The sequence below is a fragment of the Seriola aureovittata genome, chromosome 9, assembly GCF_021018895.1.
Source record: "Seriola aureovittata isolate HTS-2021-v1 ecotype China chromosome 9, ASM2101889v1, whole genome shotgun sequence".
NCBI lineage: Eukaryota > Metazoa > Chordata > Actinopteri > Carangiformes > Carangidae > Seriola > Seriola aureovittata.
The window spans coordinates 15,942,526-15,964,941 of record NC_079372.1 but is presented as its reverse complement, the minus strand read 5'-3'; the positions used below and the strand labels follow the sequence as shown (position 1 = coordinate 15,964,941).

Here is a 22,416-nt window from a genome sequence, read left to right as displayed (position 1 = left end):
ATGAGACCATATCTAGGTGTAAGTATCCAACAGAAGTTTCACACCTGTGTGTAAGAGATATGGAATAGCCTTATTTGGGAATACAGTTGGTAACAGGTCAGCTTGAGTCTGTCTCCTCGGTACATTGAGCAACAATAAATACCTCTGCTTCAATCACCCAAAAACTCTTTTGTCCAGCTCACAAGATTTTCATCACACAAACCTGCTAACATAAACTGCAACTTAAAATTTCAATCACTCAAATATAACAAAGAGCTACAATGTGTAATGCAAAGAAATGAGATTTGCATCTAAAATCATAACAAATGACAGAGTTAGAAGGGAACAGGTATTTAGAGACCACACTGACCACACTTTCAGATTTCCTCAAGCAACCCTCAAGGAAACGTTGGCTCCGGCTTTGGAGATGGACACAGTGAGGAGTCTTGTATTGTCTGTTCCCTTACAAGTGTTAAATGGGTTTCATAGCAACAGGGGCAGTACAGAGGGAACTGGCAGACCGGTCAGGACTGTGCTAGTCGTCCTTGAGCCACGTTTAGCCAGCTGTATGAGACGGGATCATCCCTAAGGTCAGTCAGGTACAGTATATAATGCTGCCAGACATTGTGGTTGACCAGGCAAACATTACGATGCAATTTGCAGCCAGAGCCCCCGAAATTTCGAATTTTTTTATCATGTTAGATATATTTCATTATTTATATTTTAGGTTTAAATAAAAGATTTTTTAATGAAACCTAAGTGATGACATGCCCTCTATAAAATAAAGTAACAACAGAGATGAGGTAAATCACCCAGGTAGCAGTGCCCTATGCTTGAACATGAATGTTATGGAGCGTGACTGCTGCGCTCCATAATATTGATGTTCAGGCACAGGGCACTGCTACCTGGGTGATGACTGCACAGCACTTTGATTGAGTGAAATTGAGGCCACCACTCTCTGACAGCAGCACATGAGATTGAGCAGCTTCATGTTGAAACACAGGTGCATGTGCAGACAGTGTGTGTTTTATCGATTGTAAGCCTGATCCACCCGCCTGGCTGGATCACATAATTTTTTTAGGTCCTTTTCTTTACCCTTTGTGTGATCGAACCAAGTGGCAACCTCCGGGGCTGAAAAATGACTGCAGCTCTTCAAATGACCACTTGAGGCTGGCTCCCAAAGCGAGTCAATCCCCACGGACTCCTGTGTTACAGCAGAAAGAAACATGTTTACAGCCTTGTACAAGAAACAGTTTTGGTTTCTATAGCTAATTTCCTCCTTCATGACAACTGCACAGAGGTGAATTTTTATATAAGTCACCTACATAAATTTTATTAAGGCTTATTGCATAATTGAGGGTGTGCCCTTTTGAGTGACAGGTGGGTGAGCATACACTTGCCACAAACCAGCATGAACCGAAGTCTCGGCTCCACACACGCTCCACCTCTTTGCCCATTTTTGGATTAGCCGGGAGTTAGGCGGCGTCAGGCACTGCCAAGATGGCGACAGCAGAGCAGCCCACTCCAAAAACGCTCTTCAGAAACCTGTGGGTGACATCATGGCAGCTACGTCCATCTTCATATACAGTCTATGGATCGAAAACATTTTCCTTAGTTCAACAATGCATATGGCACCAGCAGAATTTAGGAATGCTTACATCAGTATTTCATTCAACATGCAGCTAATAAAAGTATACAATAACAACAGCAGCTGCGACATAGCAACGAGACAATTCTTCCAGCTGCAGAACTAGATGAATTGTATAATGCTAATGTCATCAGCTGACTTGTGTAAAAGATTAAAGACAATAAATAAATAAAGCTATACTGGGGAACAAGACATCTGAGGTATGCGCTCTGCTGAGTGCGATTCTAGTTTAGGAATGTTGTTATATTGAGGAAGCTGTACATGCTTTGCACTGTACATTGCACATATATATCTTACCATATATGATGCAGCCAGTGAATAATTACATGGTCTGCCTCTTGCCTCCCCACTCTTTTTCTCTGTGTCCCTTTTAACAACACATTTCCTTTTCCACATGAATGGAGAACAGTTCATTAACATTTTGTATACCATGAACAACAAACATTTACACACACACAGATCCATTGTCTACCCTGTATAATTGCCTCTGACATGACCTCCTGCCTCCTCTGACAGGATTACATTCACCTCCACTGGTTTTCTAATAAAAAACTAATGACAATCATAATTGTGATTATAGACTAATCTGACTATGTTGATGTTGATCATTGTGACTATGCTACCATGTTGGTCAGAATGTAAAGAGGCTCATGTTCGAGTCAAAGTGTGCAGCGTGCACAGCCATGAAAGGTCAGACACTCTATATAGACACTCTATATACCAGAGGAATGATGGAAAACAGAGAGTGTGTACTGTGTGAATATGAGTGTGTGAATATGAGTGTGTGTGTGTGTGTGTGTGTGTGTGTGTGTGTGTGTGTGTGTGTGTGTGTGTGTGATGAAATCAGGGCCACAGGTACAAGCACTTCAAAATTTGTTTGGTTTGTTAAAGTTATAAATGAACATTGGGAAGTTATGAATGGAGTTATAAAACTGTTGGAGTCCAGGGTGACTTCTTCAAACTGTTGTCCAAAAACAATAGATGTTAGTTTACAGTGATATAAAGAAGAGTTAAACAGTAAAACAGCTACACTCATTCTAAATAAACCTGTGATCAACCCATAGACTGTATATAAGGATGGATGGGTGAGTTGTATATAAATCAGCCCCGTACAGTTGTCTTGAAGAAGGAAATTAGCTATAGAGACCATCTTAACATGGGAGTCGATGGGCATTGACTCACTTTTGGAGTCAGCCTCAAGTGGCTTCATTTTTCAGGCCTGTAGGCTTCCGCTTGGATCAACCCAAACATCTGTACTTTTAACATTAGCGAATGCATCCATTCCGATGCATCCACCGCAGTTATGGTGGTGTCGATACATTTACATTTTCGTTTACATTTACTTGTTTGGCAGACGCTTTATCCAAAGCGACTTACGAGTGAGGGACATCACTAATGCTTCGGTGCAGCGGGAGACCTTGTTGTAAGTATTAAGCACTACATCTGTTTAATTAGTGCAAAGAGACAAAGTAGAACAAAGAACAGAACACACAGCACATAAGTCAAATGCTGGAAAGGACTAAGAGAGCAGTGGGTGCTTTTGTAGGAGTGTTTTCATGATAACTTTATTATAAGATCCTCTGTTGGTGCTGTCATTCCTGCTTCCATAAGCAGTTTGTCTAATCTACAATATTACAAATCATGCAATATCATTAATATCACAGAAATGCTGTTTCCAGTGGTCATGTGCCTTTTATGGCTTCAACAGTTCAGATGATCGATCAATAAAACAGAAGTGCTATCGTCTTCTGGAAAGAAATTCAACATAGAGTACACCTGTTGTTCCTTGCTCCAAGCGCCATCTCCAGTCAATAAATGAAGTCTGATTGATTGACTGAATCAATCAGACTTGATTTGTGTAACACTTTTTACTCGAGTTAGTGTCAAACTCAAGTAAGAAAGCTGACAATGTGATACAATAAAATAGATTAAAAAAGCTATAATGACATAAGCAAACAAAAACAAACACAAGAAAATGAAAAAAACTAACAGAATAAAATACAATTTACAACATGATTACAATAAAATAACGTTACTAATGACTCAGAATCATATTTAAAGAATAGCCTGGCTGAAGAGGTACTTTTTGAGTTTACGTTTCAACACTTCTGGCTGCTCTCAGGTCGTCAGGGAGACAGTTCCTCGGAGCATTAAAGCTAAAAGCTGCCTCGCCAAAAGTTTTAGTCCTTTATATAGTGTAAGCATGTGGGACATATATACCGGTGCAAGACCATGAAGTGATTTAAAAACAAGTAAAATAATTTTAAAATTAGTATGCTAGCTGACAGGCAACCAATGTATCCAGGCGTCCTCGAAAAGCATTAATGATGGCGGACCTGATCACCAGCCAAAGGATGGAGGAGGTCGTACAAGAGGAAGCAGGAGTTAGCTGGATGGAGTGCACCAATAGCTGAATGTCTATTTGCTTGAATGAGAAACGCTACCAAGACAGAGTGACATGGAGGTTAAGATGACAAAAAATCTTTAGTGTGCCTGTTATAAAGGTCTGTAAGATGGACTTGACCCAGTTTTCCTTCCTTTCCATAATGTCACAGAGCAGGCATTTAGTGCTGGTTATTGAATGTCAGATGTGTTTCATTGCCTCATAACAGGAGACAGAGGAAAAAGGTCAAATCACTTATGATGTCTTGCAGCAGCTGACATGCACCCACTTTAAGGTCCTACGATGGATGTTCACATGCTATTTTAGATCTTTAAAGTCACTCATTAATTATCGTTGTCCACGTGCTGGAGATAAATGATGCTGAGATGGAATCTGGTGCTTAGCATGTATATGTTTCTGTAGCTGTATACTTCCTGTGTATCTGTTCCATCTCTCTGACAACTGGGGTAAGAGGTCATCTGGGTCAATGATGTCATAGTAACTTTATGTTTAAACAGCCATTTCCTTGTATTTGAAGATTTTCAGTGTCGTGTTGAAGGTTTTTATTTTCATTTATTCATTGAGTATTTGCAGTTACAGGTAAGCTACTGTATATATATGAGTTGTATGTGCTGATACATGTGAACACCGCAGGAAGTCAGCAAACATCAGACACACTGGTGGGATGGTGGCTGCTCAAACATTGTGACTCAGCACCACCTAGTGGTTAGCACTGGGTGATGAAAACAACTGGACAGTAATACATGAGCATATCAAGCTACTTGTACAAAAGAAAACCTTCAGGACACTTAGTGCTGTCCTCAGAGCAACACAATTCACAAAATTCCAAACAGAATTTCATCATTTGTAAGGTATTTTTCAGAATATTTCAAGAACTTAAAATTGCCATCTTGTTCTATTATGAAGGTGAACAATAATAAATCAAATCTAATTTGAGATAAGAAGAGAAATCGTGCTGTCCCGTAGTTTACAATCTACAGTTCAGTATTCATAATACGTATGTATATATTGCTTTGATAAAAACAAACATTCAAATAAATGAAACGAGTTTACGATAATGAGCCACATTGTGTAAAAACATCAGTGCAACTGCATATAAGCTTTTTTACTGTTTCTCATTCACAAGAGAAAGCCCATGTGTTTGCACTGTGTTCGAGCCAAATGTTTACTTTGTGTAGGTCACTCTCTGATGAGCTGCAGGACTAGTGTGTGTGTATGTGTGTGTGTGTGTTTGTGTCTTAGCAAATGCCTGTGTGCGTGCAGTGTTCGGTGGTCTGTGCACGAGTGTTTTGCAGGCAGGCTTCATAAAACATTTCAGCGAGGAAGCCAGGTAGCGACAGTGGAACTCAACAAGTCGTGAGCTGGTAGTCGTCATGGAAACGCATCCTTTGCATCAAGTCCTCTTCAGCTCCACAGTGGACTGAACTGGACAAGAAGGCAATATATCGGGGCATATTTAGACGGGCAGTGATCCAAACAACACAACAGGGTTAGAACTGAGACCAGTAAAGAGCAGTTCATCTGGCTCTAATTAGTCCGTTTTTAATGAATGTCACTTTTTTGAAACTTGATTTTCCCTTTCAACCCCCCTCAGTTGTGAAATTTCCAAAATTGTGTAACAATGGTATTTATTCTGTATCTGCTTCTTACGACACTCGATTTGAGGAAGACGGAAGGAAAGAACCCAAAAATTGTAAATACATTTTGCAGGATTGAACAATGCTTGGCTACCTGAGTTTTGTTTGCTTTGGTTTTGTTTCCTTTCATTTTGTTTGTTGTTTTTCCTGCCTCATGTTGTGTCAATGTTGTGTCCCTTTCTGTTCTCAGGAAGATCACACACACACACTCACACGCACAACACGATAAAAAAAGATAGAGTCACAAAAAGTAGTCTGCTGTTCAGCTTTTGTAATTAGAAAACACTTGACATCTTCGAATCATTCCATAAAAAGATCATTGATTTCAAGTCCACTGCTTCTTTTTCTTGAAAAACAAAACATATAGTACCAAAAACAAAATAAAAAAAGAATAAAAATCAATTTACAGAGGGGTTTGTCATAGCTTCCAAGCTATTGATTGGCTGAAAAGCACAACTAGGAGGACTGCAAATACACATTCACATGGAGCTCAAACTCAACATCCGCCGGAGGGTGTTGAGGTCAGTTCTTACATGACAACAACACAGGCAACATACAGCAGGTGTTTCACTATCACATAAACAAGAAAGACAAGAGGAGGCGTCTCTGTGGACAAAGGACGGAGGGAGTAGAGCCAGGGCAGATTCCTTTTATCATCACACAGTGAATGTATAAAACAAATACAAGTGCTAAAGTAGTATAAATAAATTATTTGCATAAATACAGTCAATGATTAAAAAATAAAAATACAAGAGTTGTTAGGCAAAGCTGCTTTGGCACATCTCTGGACTTGCAGTGCTGTGATAACTAGGTCCAAATGTTTGTTATACTGCATTTCATGCCAATTGTGCATTACATTTGAGCAGCATACAAGCTGCTCCCACAATATCCCTCTCAAAGGCACCATCCCGCCAGCACTTCAAACTGCAGAGTTATGTGGCAAAGTCACTTCGTCCCAATGGAAATGCCGCTTTGATTTATTCACAGGGGTTAGGTCCAAATGTTTCAAAGCAAGTTCAACTTTGGTGAAGTTTTACAGAACAGTGGTCTAAACCAGGGGCCGCATCCTTCAGAAGCTGCATTTGAAGACCAACTTCGTCACAGTGGTGCGACTAGGCTGTCCCGTTTCGAAGACAGAGAACTGCGGCCATTGTTTTCGACGCAACGAAGGTTCCGACGGGTGGATCCTTTGTGGCCTTGCCTATCCGAAGATTCATTGCTTGCCAGTAATGAAAATAATATGGCAGCAAATGATGCTGATAGACAGCCCGAGGATTACACTTTTAAATATAAGTATTGGGTTTCAGCTCAGTTCAAGAGCTAACAGTACAACTGTTTAACTGTTGTCAAGGTTGCTAGGCAACAGGACGCTTTGTGACGCAACAGTAAGGGCAAACACAGCTGGTGATGCTAAGCAAAAAGGTCTCGGTTTCGGTTAGGCCTTCGTGGTCTACGACATCTAGACCGCCCCTGATTCATGACACAGCTAGTTGGAGAGTCCAAGATGGAGCGTGTAGCTTATTAGCTCTGTTGCATCCTCCACTATTATTTAACCTTCTCTGATGGAGTATATACTTCTCGACAAACGAGGAATGGTTTGCAGACAGTTCTGAGACAGGACCTGAATGTACAAAAATATCTTCTAAATAAACTGTATTTGTTGTCATGTTGGTAACCAAGCTAACGTGCATGCTAAATGACAGCTAGCAAGCTGGCTTACTCAAAGGGCTTTGTTCCCTTTTCACTAATTCTTTATTGGGTGGAATGATGTTCAGTCCTGAGAAGAAAATGCCAGGGGGAACAAAATGAAACATTACAGAGAAAAAATTTGAAAGAAGCTCAAAGAGAAATTGTGACTGACAAGTCAAGTGCAAACAGAATATGATGAGATCTGTGAGATACCCTTGAGAAAGGCTAAGGAGGATTTTTAGTTAACTGTTATTACAAATGTCAATGGGACTTTGAATGAGGTTTTCTTACTTGTGGAACAGGTCCTGAAAGTTTGGCCTCACTTTGTTTCACTATAAAAGTTGATGGTGCAACACAGCTAACAAGCCAGAATTCAGCTTCCTCCATCTTGGTCTTTCTCCAGACCATCAAAGGTCAAAGTTCACCAAAGTTAAACTTGTGTGCAGATTTACCCTCATGAGTAAAATTATTGCAGCAATTCATCAGGAAATAAGTGCTTTTGTTCCATAATTTTGCCATTTTAAACGTTGCTACCAGGCCTTTATTGTGTCAACATACACTTTCCAAACTTCTCAGTGCTTTGTTATTTTTCTAAAGTGCAGCTATGCATTTTCTATAGAAGAGAAGCATCAAAGCTCTTATTACTAAACTGGCAAACAGAGCGATCAAACCATCAAACCAATATATATATATATATATATATATATATATATATATACTGTATACATATATATATATATTTATATGTATCATGTAGAAAACAAATGTATTGTAGTTTTCTTCCTCTCTTTATTCCTACTTTTAAATACAAGCCAATTACTGGTCATAAATGTATTATACATGTGTTCAAGTAGCTATCAAAAATACACATGTGCTTTTCTAATTGAAAATATATTTGTGCTGCTGTACTGTGGCCAATAGTCTATGTTCACATTATATCAATATAAGTGCCTTTAGATACTCTTGGTGTAAAATGTAACATGATATGAAAAACGATTTGGCTTCATTATTATTGGTCTGGAGCTCTGGTACAATATATTAGACCATGGCTTTATCTGTGGGAAGCAAACAAAGCAACGTAACTATGTTCCACCAATGAGGAACGAACAGAAAGAGAAGATGGATATAAATGCCTTTTTTTTTCCACATCCATAAATGCTTCATACGTATGGCATATAATATACCCCACATCGGTCTCAGCCGTTTCACTGGCTTCTAAAGGACGATGACATATGATGTAATGACAGTACAAAAACAGTAATGTCATTAGACTCACATTCGAAAAACGTCATTTGAACTGATTTAACATAGTTTAGAGATATCTGTAGAAATGCTGCCGTTTACATAAAAAATTGTGTGGCACTGCCCTGTCAATCAAACACTCAGATACGCACACACATGCACACACATGCAGTCACAGCAGGGTTTTGTTCCAAGAAAGCAGCATGTTAGAAGTCTTTGTGTACTATAAAAAGTAGTAGTAATGTATGTGTGTGTGTGTGTGTGTGTGTGCGTGTGTGTGTGTGTGTGTGTGTGTGTGCGTGCACCAAAGCATTCTGGGGCTGTTTGCTGTTTGCTGTGTGTGTGTATGTGTGTGTTTGTGTGTGTGTGTGTGTGTGTGGTGTGTGTGTGTGTGTGTGTGTCTGTCCGTAGTCATTTTGTCGATTTGAGTGATTGCAAGTGTTCACATCTATACGTGTGTATGTTGGGGGCTGGTGTCAATATGGCTGATAGAAGGCTGTTGGTGTAAAGGAAGCACCTCCCCACCCTGACTCCCATCACCACCCGCACACACACACACACACACACACACAGACACACACACACACACAGACACACACACACACACACACACACACACACACACACACATACACACACACACACACACACACACACACACACACACACACACACACACACACTCACACACTCACACACTGTGCATTAAGCAACACCTACACAAACACACACATACAATCAGATAAAAACTCAGCGGTTAGGTTGTGTCAGACGTCATAACCTGGCGTGCAGGTTGACGATGACACCGTCTTCAGGCAGGTCTTTGACGGGCAGGTCGCTCATGTTTCCCGCTCCATGGTCGGTGCTCTCACAGCTGCTTTGAGGTGACTCAGGAGGAGGCTGGTAAAGGATGCTGGCTAACAGGAAAAAGATTGTCCCCAAAACCTGGAAAAGAGGGAGAAACATGAAGAAGATAAATACCACTCTCATGTTTATTAGTGTTGCATACAGAGACAGACAATAGGCTTCTCCACTACATTTCTTTCATATACATAATATTTTCGAATGTCCAGTTATAACACTGTCTCCAACAGCGAGTGTTGCATTATGGGATGTTTGTCTAAGCCTGGTTATATTTTTTTTGTAGTTTCAGAAAAAAATTGGACAGAGAAAATCATTTCACTTTCAACTACTTCAAAAGTTTGTGAATGTGTGGCTGATACTGATAAGTTACTCAAATGTGGGAGTTACTCTGCTTCAATGGGGAAGCTTGTCATGATCCATGTGTAAAAGGGAAAAGGATGAAGCCTCTTTAGTCTCTTTAGGGCAGCTCTGGACAAAGACTTGTGAAGATACAAAATGCTTTGACAGAACTTTGACAGTTCAACAACTGCTGACGGTTCTGTTTCAGCTGTGCAGAGACGAGGAGGGGGCTACAGAGATCTGGTCTTTCTTTCTCTCTAACTCCACACCCCAGGATTTTTTACTTCTCAAACTTGTAGTTTTTAGACCAACAAGTCCTCCAATCTGAAAAACTAGTTCGGTCATTTGTTTCAACCCTCTGATACGACCCATAGGAGTGTCATAGTACAACTGGACCTTGGTTGTCATGTTTACAATAATAGACACATGACAGTGGCGTAAAGGACCTTTGTCCCCATGGTAACAATTATAAACACTTATGCAACAGGCATGGTTTGGTTAAGTTTAGGAAAAGACTGTAGATTGGGTTCAAATAAGTACTTTCTTAAAATAAGTACTTCCTTCCTTAGATGATCTTCGTTGTCATGGTCACAATAATAACAACATGGTTAAGGGTGTTTACGGATGTGAAAGAACATAAACCGCTGGTTTCAGACAGGAAATCAGACACTGGTCTCCTACATCCTGTTTCGGTTGATGCACCCGTTCTTCCTCTGCTCCTGTCATAATTACTACGGTCACTAGATGTCGCCTGACAATAAATTGAACTATGGGACATAATAAGCTGATGCACAGACGACCTATAGGCTGTTTTTTTTTTTTTTACAGGAGGTCCGTCTCCTTTAGACCCAACCACCGCTGACTCAAGTGAAATCACTTGAGGACATTTATCAGCTCCCTCTGGAAACATTAAAGGCTTTATACAACTCTTTCCTCACAGACTTTGATGGGTGAAATTGGTGTAATTCCCCTTTAATGTTTAAATTAAATTGCGCCATCTTAAATTCCTCATGCTTTGTCTCTTTTACTTTTTAAAAGTGAAAGGAGTAAGACCTCAGAACTGTACTTTGAGATATTATGGCGCGAGTCAATGGCTGGGTCCGAAAGAAATATCAAAAGTCCCATACTGTGTAACGTGAGAGTTCATTATAGATCAGGTCTCGGTTCTATATTAATACTGTGAAAGCATCAAAGCCTCAGTCCACAGAGAAATGCACACAGCCTGTAGGACTTCACCGTCTGAGGAACCTCTGGAGATTGCATGTGAGACTGCAGTAAATTACCTGTTAACCCGTGTGTTAGTTTTACCTTATAAATGATACCAGCTACTAGCGTGTACTGGCTCATGGCTGAGTTCTGATAGAGGTAGCAGGAGCCCTGTTCACCACACTGATCTTGCCACAGTAAGCAGGAAATGTCAATCACAGAACCAAATGCTATGGGTCCTGGGATACCACCTGTGAGGAAAACAGCAGCACAGATTGGACGAAATCGTGGCATCTGTGCGGAGACAATGAAGCACTGATTCAGACGCTAAAGGTAAACCTAATGAAAGAATGCAGTTGGCTTACCAAGTGTGCGCACAACAATCCACTGGATGCCGAGTCCAAAGGATCTCTGGCTGTCCGGCACACACCTGCACAGCACAGTGTCGGTCAGACGGGCAGACACACTGAATCTCAAACGTCATTTTAACACAATCAGACACTTTTGTTTTCTCTTTTCCTCAGTTGCACAGTTTGTCTTGACAGTGCTATGATGAGACTCCCTGCGACTTCCTGTCACAGACACTGCATCATCTGTTGGACTCATTAATGAGAGGAGATCAACTGTGGCAATAAATCTCACAGCACGTATCTCTGTTACAGCATGCAATTACATTTTTCATTCATCTGCGACCACAGTGGCAGGAACGGAGATTAAAGTTGGCATTTTCATAATTTCCACTTTTCTTTTCTTTTTTTTTTCTAAAAAAAAATAATGATTGATGATTTCTTATGTATCCAGCAGGTTGGACAAGAATACTCCTCATCTCTACTAATAATATTTAAATGTCTAATAAATATCAAGCATTGAGCAGTGGGATTTTATAAATACGAACGTCACCAAATTAGTCATTTTATATATTTATATTATTTAAAAACTATTAAATTAAATAACTTAACACAGTCAGAAGGAAATATTTTTACTGTGAGCTCAATGAACAAACTTAACAGTGCTGTCTTCTCCCAGAATCTACACTACAAGCATCTGTTTTGTTTTCTTTCCACTCTCTCACTGTAGCCACCCACCTGAGTGTGGCAGTGAGTGCTGGGATGCTACAGAGGAAGGTGAAGGAGATGATGATGAAGAGGAAGGAGAGGAAGGCCGGCATGTGGTGGCAGGAGCTGCCACACTTCCCTGCGAGAGCAAAGCCCTCTTCACCTGACGACACATTCCCCACCACACAGCTACATCCAGAGTACACCTGAAAACACACATACACACACACACACACACACACACACACACACACACACACACACACACACACACACACACACACACAGTGTAACATATACATACAAAGACTGTTATGATAATGAGGTCATTAGTTCACATAATGAAAACAACTCAACCTACTTCCATATCATAACTTCAAGGGTCATTACACTGACACTACATGTATTGTACTATACTATATTATATATTGTATTATACTACAATACACTGATGATGTAAATGACTGTAACTGAATTGGGTTCATTTGCTTACATTACTGCTTGTTAACATCTTATGTTCAGCGATGTGTATGTTTTCCAATAAACATATATGTATTTCAGAGCAACCATGACGCCTCATATCTGCAAGAGGGAAAGCTTCAGCAAATGAGAGGGAAAATTTGTAAATTAATTGTGTAACCTCTATATACAGGCTTTCCCTCTCCGTCTCAGATCCTGGTAAATCTTATCTGATTTCCCCCTAGTCAGAGTAAAGTGACACGAGCACTGTGTGTGTGTGTGTGTGTGTATACTGTACCTGTTTGCCGGTGGAGCGTTCGGTGTGGTTGATGGAGCTGCAGCCAGCATGGCAGGGGGAGTAATACATGACACCGTCTGCCCCGCACACCGGGTTATACAGCTCTCTGACACAGCTACAGCCTGCGTTACAGCCCACTGTCAGGTTCTCCTCTAAAGACGAGCTGCAGACACGAGCGGGAGGAGGGACGGAGGGAGCAAACGTTGGAGAATGAGAGTGAAGCAGAAACAGCAAACAGACAGGGAAGAGAGATGACGAAGAAGGACGTCATTAGTCGGAGTCCACTTCCTAAAAGTGAAACTTTTCCACTACCTTCCTGCTATAGAACAACTCCTGCAACTTTTTATTTCTTACAAGACATGAAAAAAATTAATCAGGAGAATAAATATAAAATAAATAAAGCAAAACTAAAATGAACACTAGTCAAATGAATAAACTGTGACTAAAGCTGGTGTACATTTTAGTAAAAAGACTAATCACATCTAAACTAAATCAGAATGAGTAGCCAAAGTCGACGCTGCACCTGTTCCAAAGGTGCAGCTCGCTGGGCTTGTCGTACAGGTGTTTGTACTGGTCCAGTTGGCGTTTCTCCATCAGACTGGACTTGTACGGTGCTGTGACCCCAGCCATTGGAACGTTGGGGCAGTGGATGAGAAAGATGAAGATGGCGACCAGGCTGACCATCGCACACATCATGCAGAAGCGGATGATACCCCGACAGCGCAGGTTCAGTCTCTTCACAATGTAGCCGCCCAGGAAGGTGCCACCACCTCCTGCAGGCACCACCATGTATCCTGGGGGGGGGGGGGGGGGAAATCAATCAATCAATCAATCAATCAATCAATCAATTCTTTATTTAATTTCTTTACATCAGGGGTCTCCAACTGTTTTTACTCTGATAGCTAGAGCTCCTCGTGTCTTATATTACTGGTTACTTCACATATCGTATCAAACACTCGAACTCATCTCCAAAACAAAGTCATCAAATATCAATATCCAAAACATCTGAAAATCACATCAGACAAAAATCTGCGTCATGATTCAGTCAAACCTGAACACACAGACGTGACAACACCACTGCAAATAAACGTCCAGAAATCTGCTTAGAAATCAGAGAAAAAAGAAACTCCTTAGTGAATAATCCAGTGATAGTTGTCTGTACACCAATGGTACATAACAAACTGGAACTTAAAATAGTTTGTTCAGTACACTTCATTTTCCAGGATGTAAACAAACATTGGCTAAAAAAAATGTGTCTCAAGTTGAAGCCCACAGCTTAAAGCAGCTTAATCCATGGCAACATATTCCTGGTTTCTTGGAAAGCATTTAGTTTAGAGTGGTGAGTACGTCTGTGTATTTGATTTAGTTGCATTTGGAGGAGATTTACTGAGTGTAAGTTGTGTGACGGACCCCTCTTCCGTCATCAGCTTTCAGGCTTTGTTTTTGTGTTCTCATCCTGATTGTCAATTTGTCTGCAGGTGATTTGTGGGCGGAGTTGCCAACCTGTAGTTGAAGGCACCTGGGTCTGGTGCCGCCCACTACTATAAAGCCCCGGCTTCATTCAACCAGAGCTCTCTCTCTCTCACCTCATTCATTTCCCCAGCGTTGCTGTCTTTTGTTTTTCTACATCCAATGCTTTCACACACACACACACACACACACACACACACACACACATTGCCTTTAACTCACCCACTCACGTACACTCACCACAGATTTACTGATGCTCACATCCCATCGTATTTTGCCTTGCTCATGTATTGATTTTGTCTTTTGTTAAATAAATTTATCCTTGTTTTCATCTCGTTTTGCGTTTCCCTCCTTGTGTGTCACAGCCTTAGAGCCGGGTCGTGACAGTTGTGTTGCTTAAAGTTTGCACTATGCATCCACGGTGTGTACAGACTATATTCTCAGAAAGTTTGGGTGAGCCCCTGCTGGCTGAGGAGGCGCCTACTGGAGACCCCTGTTTTACATCTTTGTTCATCACCTTACCGAACCATGTAGCAGCCTCTGATGCACTGAGACTGAATTGTGACTCCAGGAACTTTGGACCAAAGGTGGACATGCCAGCGATGAGGGTGGCCTCAGTCGCTCCAGCCAAACACAGGAACAGGAAAGTGGGATTCTTCAAGAGGAGCAGCACAGACCTGGAGAGAGAGAGAGAGAAGAAGAGTAAGGGGCAGTGTGTGCATGTAACTGAATAAATATTTGCTTCTTTTTTAATTAAACCAGTCCACTCTAATCCCAGCCGCCTGGAGACGTCTCTAATACAGTACAGATAAACACCGCACTAGATCCAAAGATATATCATCATGTTACATAAGGTGCCGTCTCTGTAATACCCCGGTGCGGCAGAGATGACATCACATTGTGGTTGCTCGATCTCGTAGTAAACAGAGTTGTAGACTGCTGCCACTCACACCGACATGCAGCGTGCAGTGACACTTCTCTAAGAATGTGACATTTGTTTCCTTTATATTCGAATCTATTGATGGAAAGATTGTCGTTATCCAAAAAGAGCAATATATATGTGTGTGTTCATTCATAACAGTCAGGTTTCCAGTTTACACACAGCCGAGGATACGCACACCATCATCGCAATGTCACAGTAGCTTACATATGAACATTTTCTGTATCTAGAAATGGAGCGACTCGCTGGACGCTGGTTACAACTAAGGATTTCTATTTAAGTTTAACATGTGAATTTCTATGCTGCACTCATCCTCACATTTTCAAAACCTTCTCACCTCACATTCAAAGACATCTGTTAGCTCCAGCTAGCTAACATACATTTGAGTGAGAAATGGCAGCAGCTAGCAGTAGCCCACTTTTTCTTTAATTGGGCAGGTAAAAATTGATTTGTGTTGGTTGTTATAATTTGGGGAACATTTTGTACCATCAGGAAAGTTTAGAGGGAGAGACCTGAGGTAAAGGTACCGTGTGAGAGAGAAGGGAAACAACTTTAGCTGTTTGACAGGTAGTTATTGTAGTCTGGCTGGCTCATCAACATGATTAGCAGTTGCAACAGTGGCAGTGATGCGCAGCTCATGGAGGATAATAAGAGCGACAACTTTCTAACCTATTATTATAAGAAAATCAGTCACGACTCAAATCTGAACATGCAGACACGATAAACATATTTTTAGATACAGTGTGACTAAGACTTTCTTACCTCCAATGTCTATTACAAAAAATCATTCATAAATCTGCTTAGAAATCATAGAGAACAGACTCTCCAGAATTTGCCTGTGAATCATCACGTTGTGTTTTTGAGTTTTCTGTAGAACCAAAGTAATTCACTGATGTCATGTGTACGTCTAATGGTACATAGGAAACTAGTGCCGCTAATTTGCGAATGATTTGCGTACTTAATTTTCCAAAATGTAAACAAAGCCAACAGCGTAACTCCCTGAATCCATAGCAACATTACACTTTAAAGTTTACATCTGTTCATATAAATGAAGAATTTTAATGTTCATGTAATATCCAAAAGACTTTTTTGGGAAAAAAACAAACATTTAATTAGCCTACTGATATTTAAGCTTTTTAAAGCTCATACATCCTCTTGTAAAAAACCTTAACTTTAAACACATATAACTGATCACCAACACATTGATCCTGGAACCTGATAAAGTTTTGGCTGTGGCTCAGTAGGTAGAGTTGGTCGTCCACTAATCAGAAAGTAAGCGGTTTGATTCCCGGCTCTTCCTGTCGAAGCGTCCGAGGGCAAGAAACTCAGCTCCACTGTAACGTCGGTGTGTGAAGGGGTTAATGTTCCTTGTAGTGTAAAGCGCTTTGAGTGGTTGCTAAGATGAGAAAACGCTATATACGTGCAGGCCATTTACTTTTGCAATATTAATTTTATATCCACAAAAACACAATAACAGCATTAAAGTGTTACTTTAAAACAGGTGTTTCCTTCCTCACCTGTTTCTTTTAAAACTATCCACCCCCTTATTAAAAACCAGGGCTCTGACCAGATTACTAGATGCTAATATCTAATTCTGCACTCTAAGCTAACAGCCAGGTTTCCTTGTTAGGATACTAAACATTTTCCATCTATTAAGGATGAAATTTATGGCAAAAAAACAACATCTTGTGTTGATGTTCCCCCTCGTTCTGGTGTGTTTTTCTAATCCCCCTGTACCCACACATCTCAGGATGATGTCACTCAAAAACCCATCTATACTATATCCAGAACAGCTCCTCTGCTGCCCTCTCGTTATGGGATAAGGTGCACTACTTTACCTTGGCATGTCTTTGACTGATTTGCCAAACTGAGGGTCTGAGGCTGTGGTGTGGCTCCCGTCCTTCAGCTGGTGGGCCTCAGACACCCGCATGGCCACATACTCCTGAGAGCCTGCAAGAAGAGGCAGAGGAGGAGTAAATGAGACAGTGAGGTTGATGAGGCCGGACATTACTGCACAAATTTTGTGTGTGTGTGTGTGTGTGTGTGTGTGTGTGTGTGTGTGTGTGTGTGTGTGTGGTACCCGGTAGCTGTCGTGGGTAGCCCAGGATGGGGAATGCTACCAGTAGAGCTGCTGCTCCTCCTGCAAGGAAGCCGATCCACCAAGCCCCGACCCACAGAGGGTTCTCTGGAGTCATCTCTGTCCTGTGACAACACACACAAACATTGTTTGAATTACTTTTACAGATGTTGACAACAATTTTTCTACATACATCTGTTACACACAGTCTGAAATAACCCCCCCCCACTTACTATATAGGTCACTACATTTGTATATTTACGTACTGTATAGTGTCCTCCAAAACGACACACACACAATGAAATAAAAAGGTATGTACACCTGTTGTGTCCGAAGTCACTCACTCATTCACTATTCTCTACTCACTATCCAGGGAGTCCTACGTAGAGGATGATGGTATATATTGCTTGGTGAGTGACCATCGGTTGGACACTACTTTTCATGATGCATTGTGGGATACAATGAAAGGGTAAATATAAAGCGTATAATAATTTTCACTATGCATTCAGACAGCACAACAAAATGGCAAACTAAAGTGAGCAACTATTTCCTATGTATCCTATATTTAATCAACGTTACAGGAACAGGTTGGGACTATTAACCGTTAGGTCAGGTGCGGATTTGATTCAGAGATAACTGCGGGTAACAGCTACTGAGCTGTGCAGGTAGGGGGCACATGCAGTTTTGCAAAATTGGACCTGTGCAGAACTCTGAATTCTGTCCTTCAATATATAAAGAACACTAAATGGTTTACTCAGTAGTGAGCAGAAAATTGAGATTTTGGACATGGTCATTGTTAGCAGGAAACCAAAAAACTATGCCGGGGAGTAAATGTAGTGCACTATCCTGTAGAGTAAACAGGGCAATTTCGGACACAGTCCTACTCTTTGCTAGAACACACTAGTTTCTTCTATTCTAGCCTCTTCTATTGTTTTCATGGGAGTAGGTTTGCATGTGGACAGTATGGACATGTCCCTGCCAATATTTGAGTGAACTCACTGTTTGTAGTGAAGTCATTAGATAATTCTGATGCGCACTCCCAGCGGCTACGTCTCCAAGATGACTGATTTAGGCGCATTTTAATTGGCTGAAAGGGCAGGGATTACCTGGAGGCTCATGTCATGTGTAAATATTGCGCTCACCGCAGACATGGTGAAGGCGAGAGTAGTTCAGTGTGCGGTTAGTTATGTGCTGAGTGCTGCCAAGCAAGAGTGAAAATGTAGTATTTCAGATGACTCCCTGTCCTCTTTCTCCTGAAGTGCACGGCACACATAACTTCAGTTTGTCCGTCCTAACATGTTTTGTACTTCACTTTGGTACTGGTAGGAATACTGAATATAAAAATGTTTATGTAGGATGCAAAAATGCAAAAACATTGTTTTTGTTCTCTTTTCCTTGAAGAAGTAATTCCTGATTTCCTTTCTTTTGTCTTTGATCTGTATTTTTATTTTGTTTTGGATGGGTGGCAGAGTTGTTGTGTCCATACCAATGTTGAGACCAAACCTACGCCCTTGATTGTATTATACTGTAGTTTCCTCTATCTTTGTCCATTCTGCCACCCACAGCAGACTCACGTTAGGTGGATCTCGGTGTAGATGTTGAGGAAGTATCCTCCCAGCAGGTAGCCTGCTGCCGGACCCACAATGGCTGCAGTGTAGAAGATTCCTGGGGAGGATGGAGAGAGAGAGATAGAGAGAAAGAGGGAGAGAGACCACAGAGACAGGTCATGGGTGTGTCAGTACAGTGACTACAGTACAGGCTACTTCCTACTTCCTGTTTCCTACTTACCTCTTCCTGTCCTACAGGTTAAAAAGGCCCCATTGTTCTTTATTGGTCTCTGTATCTACAAAGCTCACGTTTCATGAGAAAAAAAGAAGCTTGAAGTGAAAAACTGTGTGTGCATGTTTGTCTGTGTGTTTTGGTGAGAGTATTTTTACTGTTCTCTGCCGCTATTTGAAATGGGTGAAGGAGCCAAGGCACGATTCAGGGATGTTTCGAGCTATAGCTGTTAAGAGTGAATGGTTAAGTGTGAAGATGGGTGATGACAGGAGTCTAAGAGGGTCAAAATTACAGGGCCAGCACTTCATCTCTGATGATGGCAACACAATTATAACATCAGAGATGATAATGTTGGTGACATTTAAAGAGAGAGGCAGCATCTGTGTATATGAGCCCATTTTCTCACATCTACCCAATAAGCTCCTTCATGTGTATCCAGTTCTCAGTAAAAGAGATAACAACGATTCTGTGAGTCTGTTCTGGATAGTTGCTGCTAATAGGAGTCATTACACAGTGTCGGTAGGGAGACACTTTATCTGATCCAAGAGGGAACGTGTCACAGCAGCAGCACACATTCAATTCATGCAACACAGCAGAAGGCTGGTGTTGAAAACCTGTAACTGTAACAGTCAGTTTATGGGTCATTGTGTCAACTCACGGTTTGTGACAAGACATGTTGGCTTTTGTGTGCAAAAAAAAAAAAATCCCCATTCATATGCACATATGTATACAGACAGCAGATATGTTTGAATGTAATTAGTATAATAAAAGATGCAGTTGGAGGTTTTTCCGAGGCCTGCTATTTGCTGAATTCCCATTATTCATTAGCAGTCAGTGGCTCCTCTTCATTGCCCAGCTGCCAATATGAGCTGACACGACTCCCTTCTCTTACTGTATGACCTAAACCAGTTGTTTGTGTATCAGCAGTGAGCAGCTGAGAATATTAAACTCTGAGGTAATAATTTCAAACCCTTTTGCCCCACTGGTCAATGAGACAGTTTGTTTAACAACACCATTGTTAGGTCAATAGGGAGCTGAACAATTGGAAAAAAATAACCTAATCCTGATGTTTTTGTTTTTTTCTTTAGTCAATCGATCAGTCAATCACCAGAACATTAGTCAGCGACTAATCAATTAACTTGACTCATTAAATCTGCGAGTCATTTTTCCAAACAAAAGTAATAAACATTTACTGGTTCCAGCTTCTCACATGCAAATACTTTCTAATGTCACTAAATCAAATATCGTTAGGTCAAACAAGGACAAGTCAAGATATTTGATATCAACACCTTGGACTCTAGGAAACTGTGATGGACATGTTTTACTATTTTCTGACATTGTAGAGACCCAATGATTAATCGGATAAATGATTAATCAGCAAATAAATCAATAATAAAAATTTGATCTGTGACTTAAATTACTAAATATATTTATAATTTTTTATAAAATAAACTGCAGACCAGTAGTTGTGGTCTGCTTGAGTATTCCTCTGTAACAAGGAAGGTCTGACACAGGTCCAGGATTTGCATGTGTATGGTTATAAGAAATAAACTTAAATATGGAGATATGTAACAAGTGATTCTAAAAAATTTAAACAAACTCACTTGTAGCAATTACAAAATCATTATTACTAGGGGTTGCACAAGGTTAAGAGCCCCTGATAGACTTGGCTAGACTAGACTGTTTATCTAAAGCACAACCACCTGCTCTGTTGGTATTTTTCAAAAGACATATTATCATTTAACTATTATTTAAAATATTAAAATCACAGAGATACAGTGGCGGAACATAAGTAGTGCAGACGCTGGCCTGCAGAGAACATATTAACCAGACAGCCAGGAGTTTCTCTTCTGTGGTGCAGCTGCAGCTGAGGAAATCTGCTTCAGGTATTTTATATTTTGTGGCAGAAAGAAATACAAACTAATATGCAAGTGTAAAAAAAGTGGCCAAAGAACTAGATTGTTACAATTTAAGTAAAGAAACATAACACAAAGTCATTACTGCTGTTATTTCTTCAAAACCCAAGAAAAACATGCTGTAATAATGGATTACTGATGTGACTTACCTATGTAAACTGGCGCATAGTTGGACTTGACGTTCTCATCCAGGTATGTGACCCCTAGTGTGTAGAGAGGCGTAGCTCCAACACCATGCAGAAACTGGCCCAGCATGAAAACAAAACGATAGCTGGACAATCCCCCGCCCTCCTTGTCCTGGCACGGGCTGGTACGGTTGGTAGAGCACATTCCTGTTCGCTCGGGCAGGCTGACCTGGTAGGGGGGTGTGGTGAAGTGAGGCAAGGCAAACACCAGGGAACCCAGTGCCATGATCAGGACCCCCCATCCCAGCCAGCGAGGCTTGTGCCCCGTCCCGCCAAAGTAACTGACGAAGGCTAGGCAGACGCAGGCGGCGATGTCGTAGGAACTGGCGATGAGTCCGGCCTGGTAGCTGCGCAGGTCGAAACGCCTCTCAATGGAGGTGACCACCGTGTTAATGAAGCCATTGATTATCATCCCCTGGAGGAAAGAGGCCACACAAAGGAAGAACAGCACCCAACGAGGGGTGTTGAAAACTTGAATAGCTTTGGGTGTCAGAGCCCCCCAGCCACATAGCTGATCCAAGTCAGTGGAGATCAGCTTTAACCCCATGGGAGGCTCTGCATGAGGTCTTGCTTCCACACCATATAGCTGCCTGGGGAGTGTGGAAGCCCCAGTGAAAATGGGAGGCCGAATGGGGCCATCAGCTCCAGGACTGCTGGGGCTTCTGGGGCCTGAGCCTATGGGGCTGTCTGTCTGGGAGTCCACGGGACTGGGGGTGTCCAGAGAGGGACCCCCACTGAGAGGGCACTCCTGTAGGTCCAGGAGCTCCTGCTTGGAGCTAAAGGAGGCGTCGGCATTAAGCAAGACTGGCATTGCCCCTCTGAGGGGCACTGTGAGGGTCCTGTGGTACAGAGGGAGGATAAATGTGGGAAGTCTTTGAACTGGGGAGACAGAGTGATATGTTTACAACCACAGCGTAGGAAAAAAGAAGGAAATGTGAATCAGCTGAGGCTCGAGGTGAATTTGTAGTGGTCAGGGCTTTGGCAAGCTTGTCTCCATGTGTCCACAGTGCCGAATGTTTCGTAAGGCTCTTCAGGTGCTTCCGTTTACCTCTCTGTACACGGTTGTAAAGGTGGGAAAGATGGCTTTATAGTGATGTAGAAAAATGCCATCCTGTGAAGAGCAAAGAGAGAGAAAATAAATAAAGGTATACGAAGCAATCCCTTTAAATAAGGCACTCAAGCTTTTACAGTGAATCAAAGACTCAGTGAGACTGAACAATTGGCTCCTC

At 41.4% G+C, this 22,416-nt stretch overlaps 1 protein-coding gene across 2 annotated transcripts in view; it reads right to left on the bottom strand.

The window, feature by feature from the left end:
- Positions 1-5,924: 5,924 nt before the first annotated feature.
- Positions 5,925-22,416, bottom strand: part of slco4a1 (solute carrier organic anion transporter family, member 4A1) — a 30,787-nt gene continuing 14,295 nt past the window's right edge. For both annotated transcript variants that reach the window (XM_056386009.1, XM_056386010.1), the window contains exons 2-12: positions 21,152-22,298; positions 18,882-18,972; positions 17,311-17,432; positions 17,069-17,180; positions 14,813-14,967; positions 13,344-13,614; positions 12,821-12,983; positions 12,094-12,269; positions 11,374-11,438; positions 11,111-11,259; positions 5,925-9,544 (exon numbers count right to left, since the gene is read on the bottom strand). In XM_056386009.1, coding sequence (XP_056241984.1) covers positions 9,374-9,544; positions 11,111-11,259; positions 11,374-11,438; positions 12,094-12,269; positions 12,821-12,983; positions 13,344-13,614; positions 14,813-14,967; positions 17,069-17,180; positions 17,311-17,432; positions 18,882-18,972; positions 21,152-21,998 — 2,322 coding nt within the window. In that variant the 5' untranslated portion in view covers positions 21,999-22,298 and the 3' untranslated portion in view covers positions 5,925-9,373. The remainder of the gene's footprint in view (positions 9,545-11,110; positions 11,260-11,373; positions 11,439-12,093; positions 12,270-12,820; positions 12,984-13,343; positions 13,615-14,812; positions 14,968-17,068; positions 17,181-17,310; positions 17,433-18,881; positions 18,973-21,151; positions 22,299-22,416) is intronic.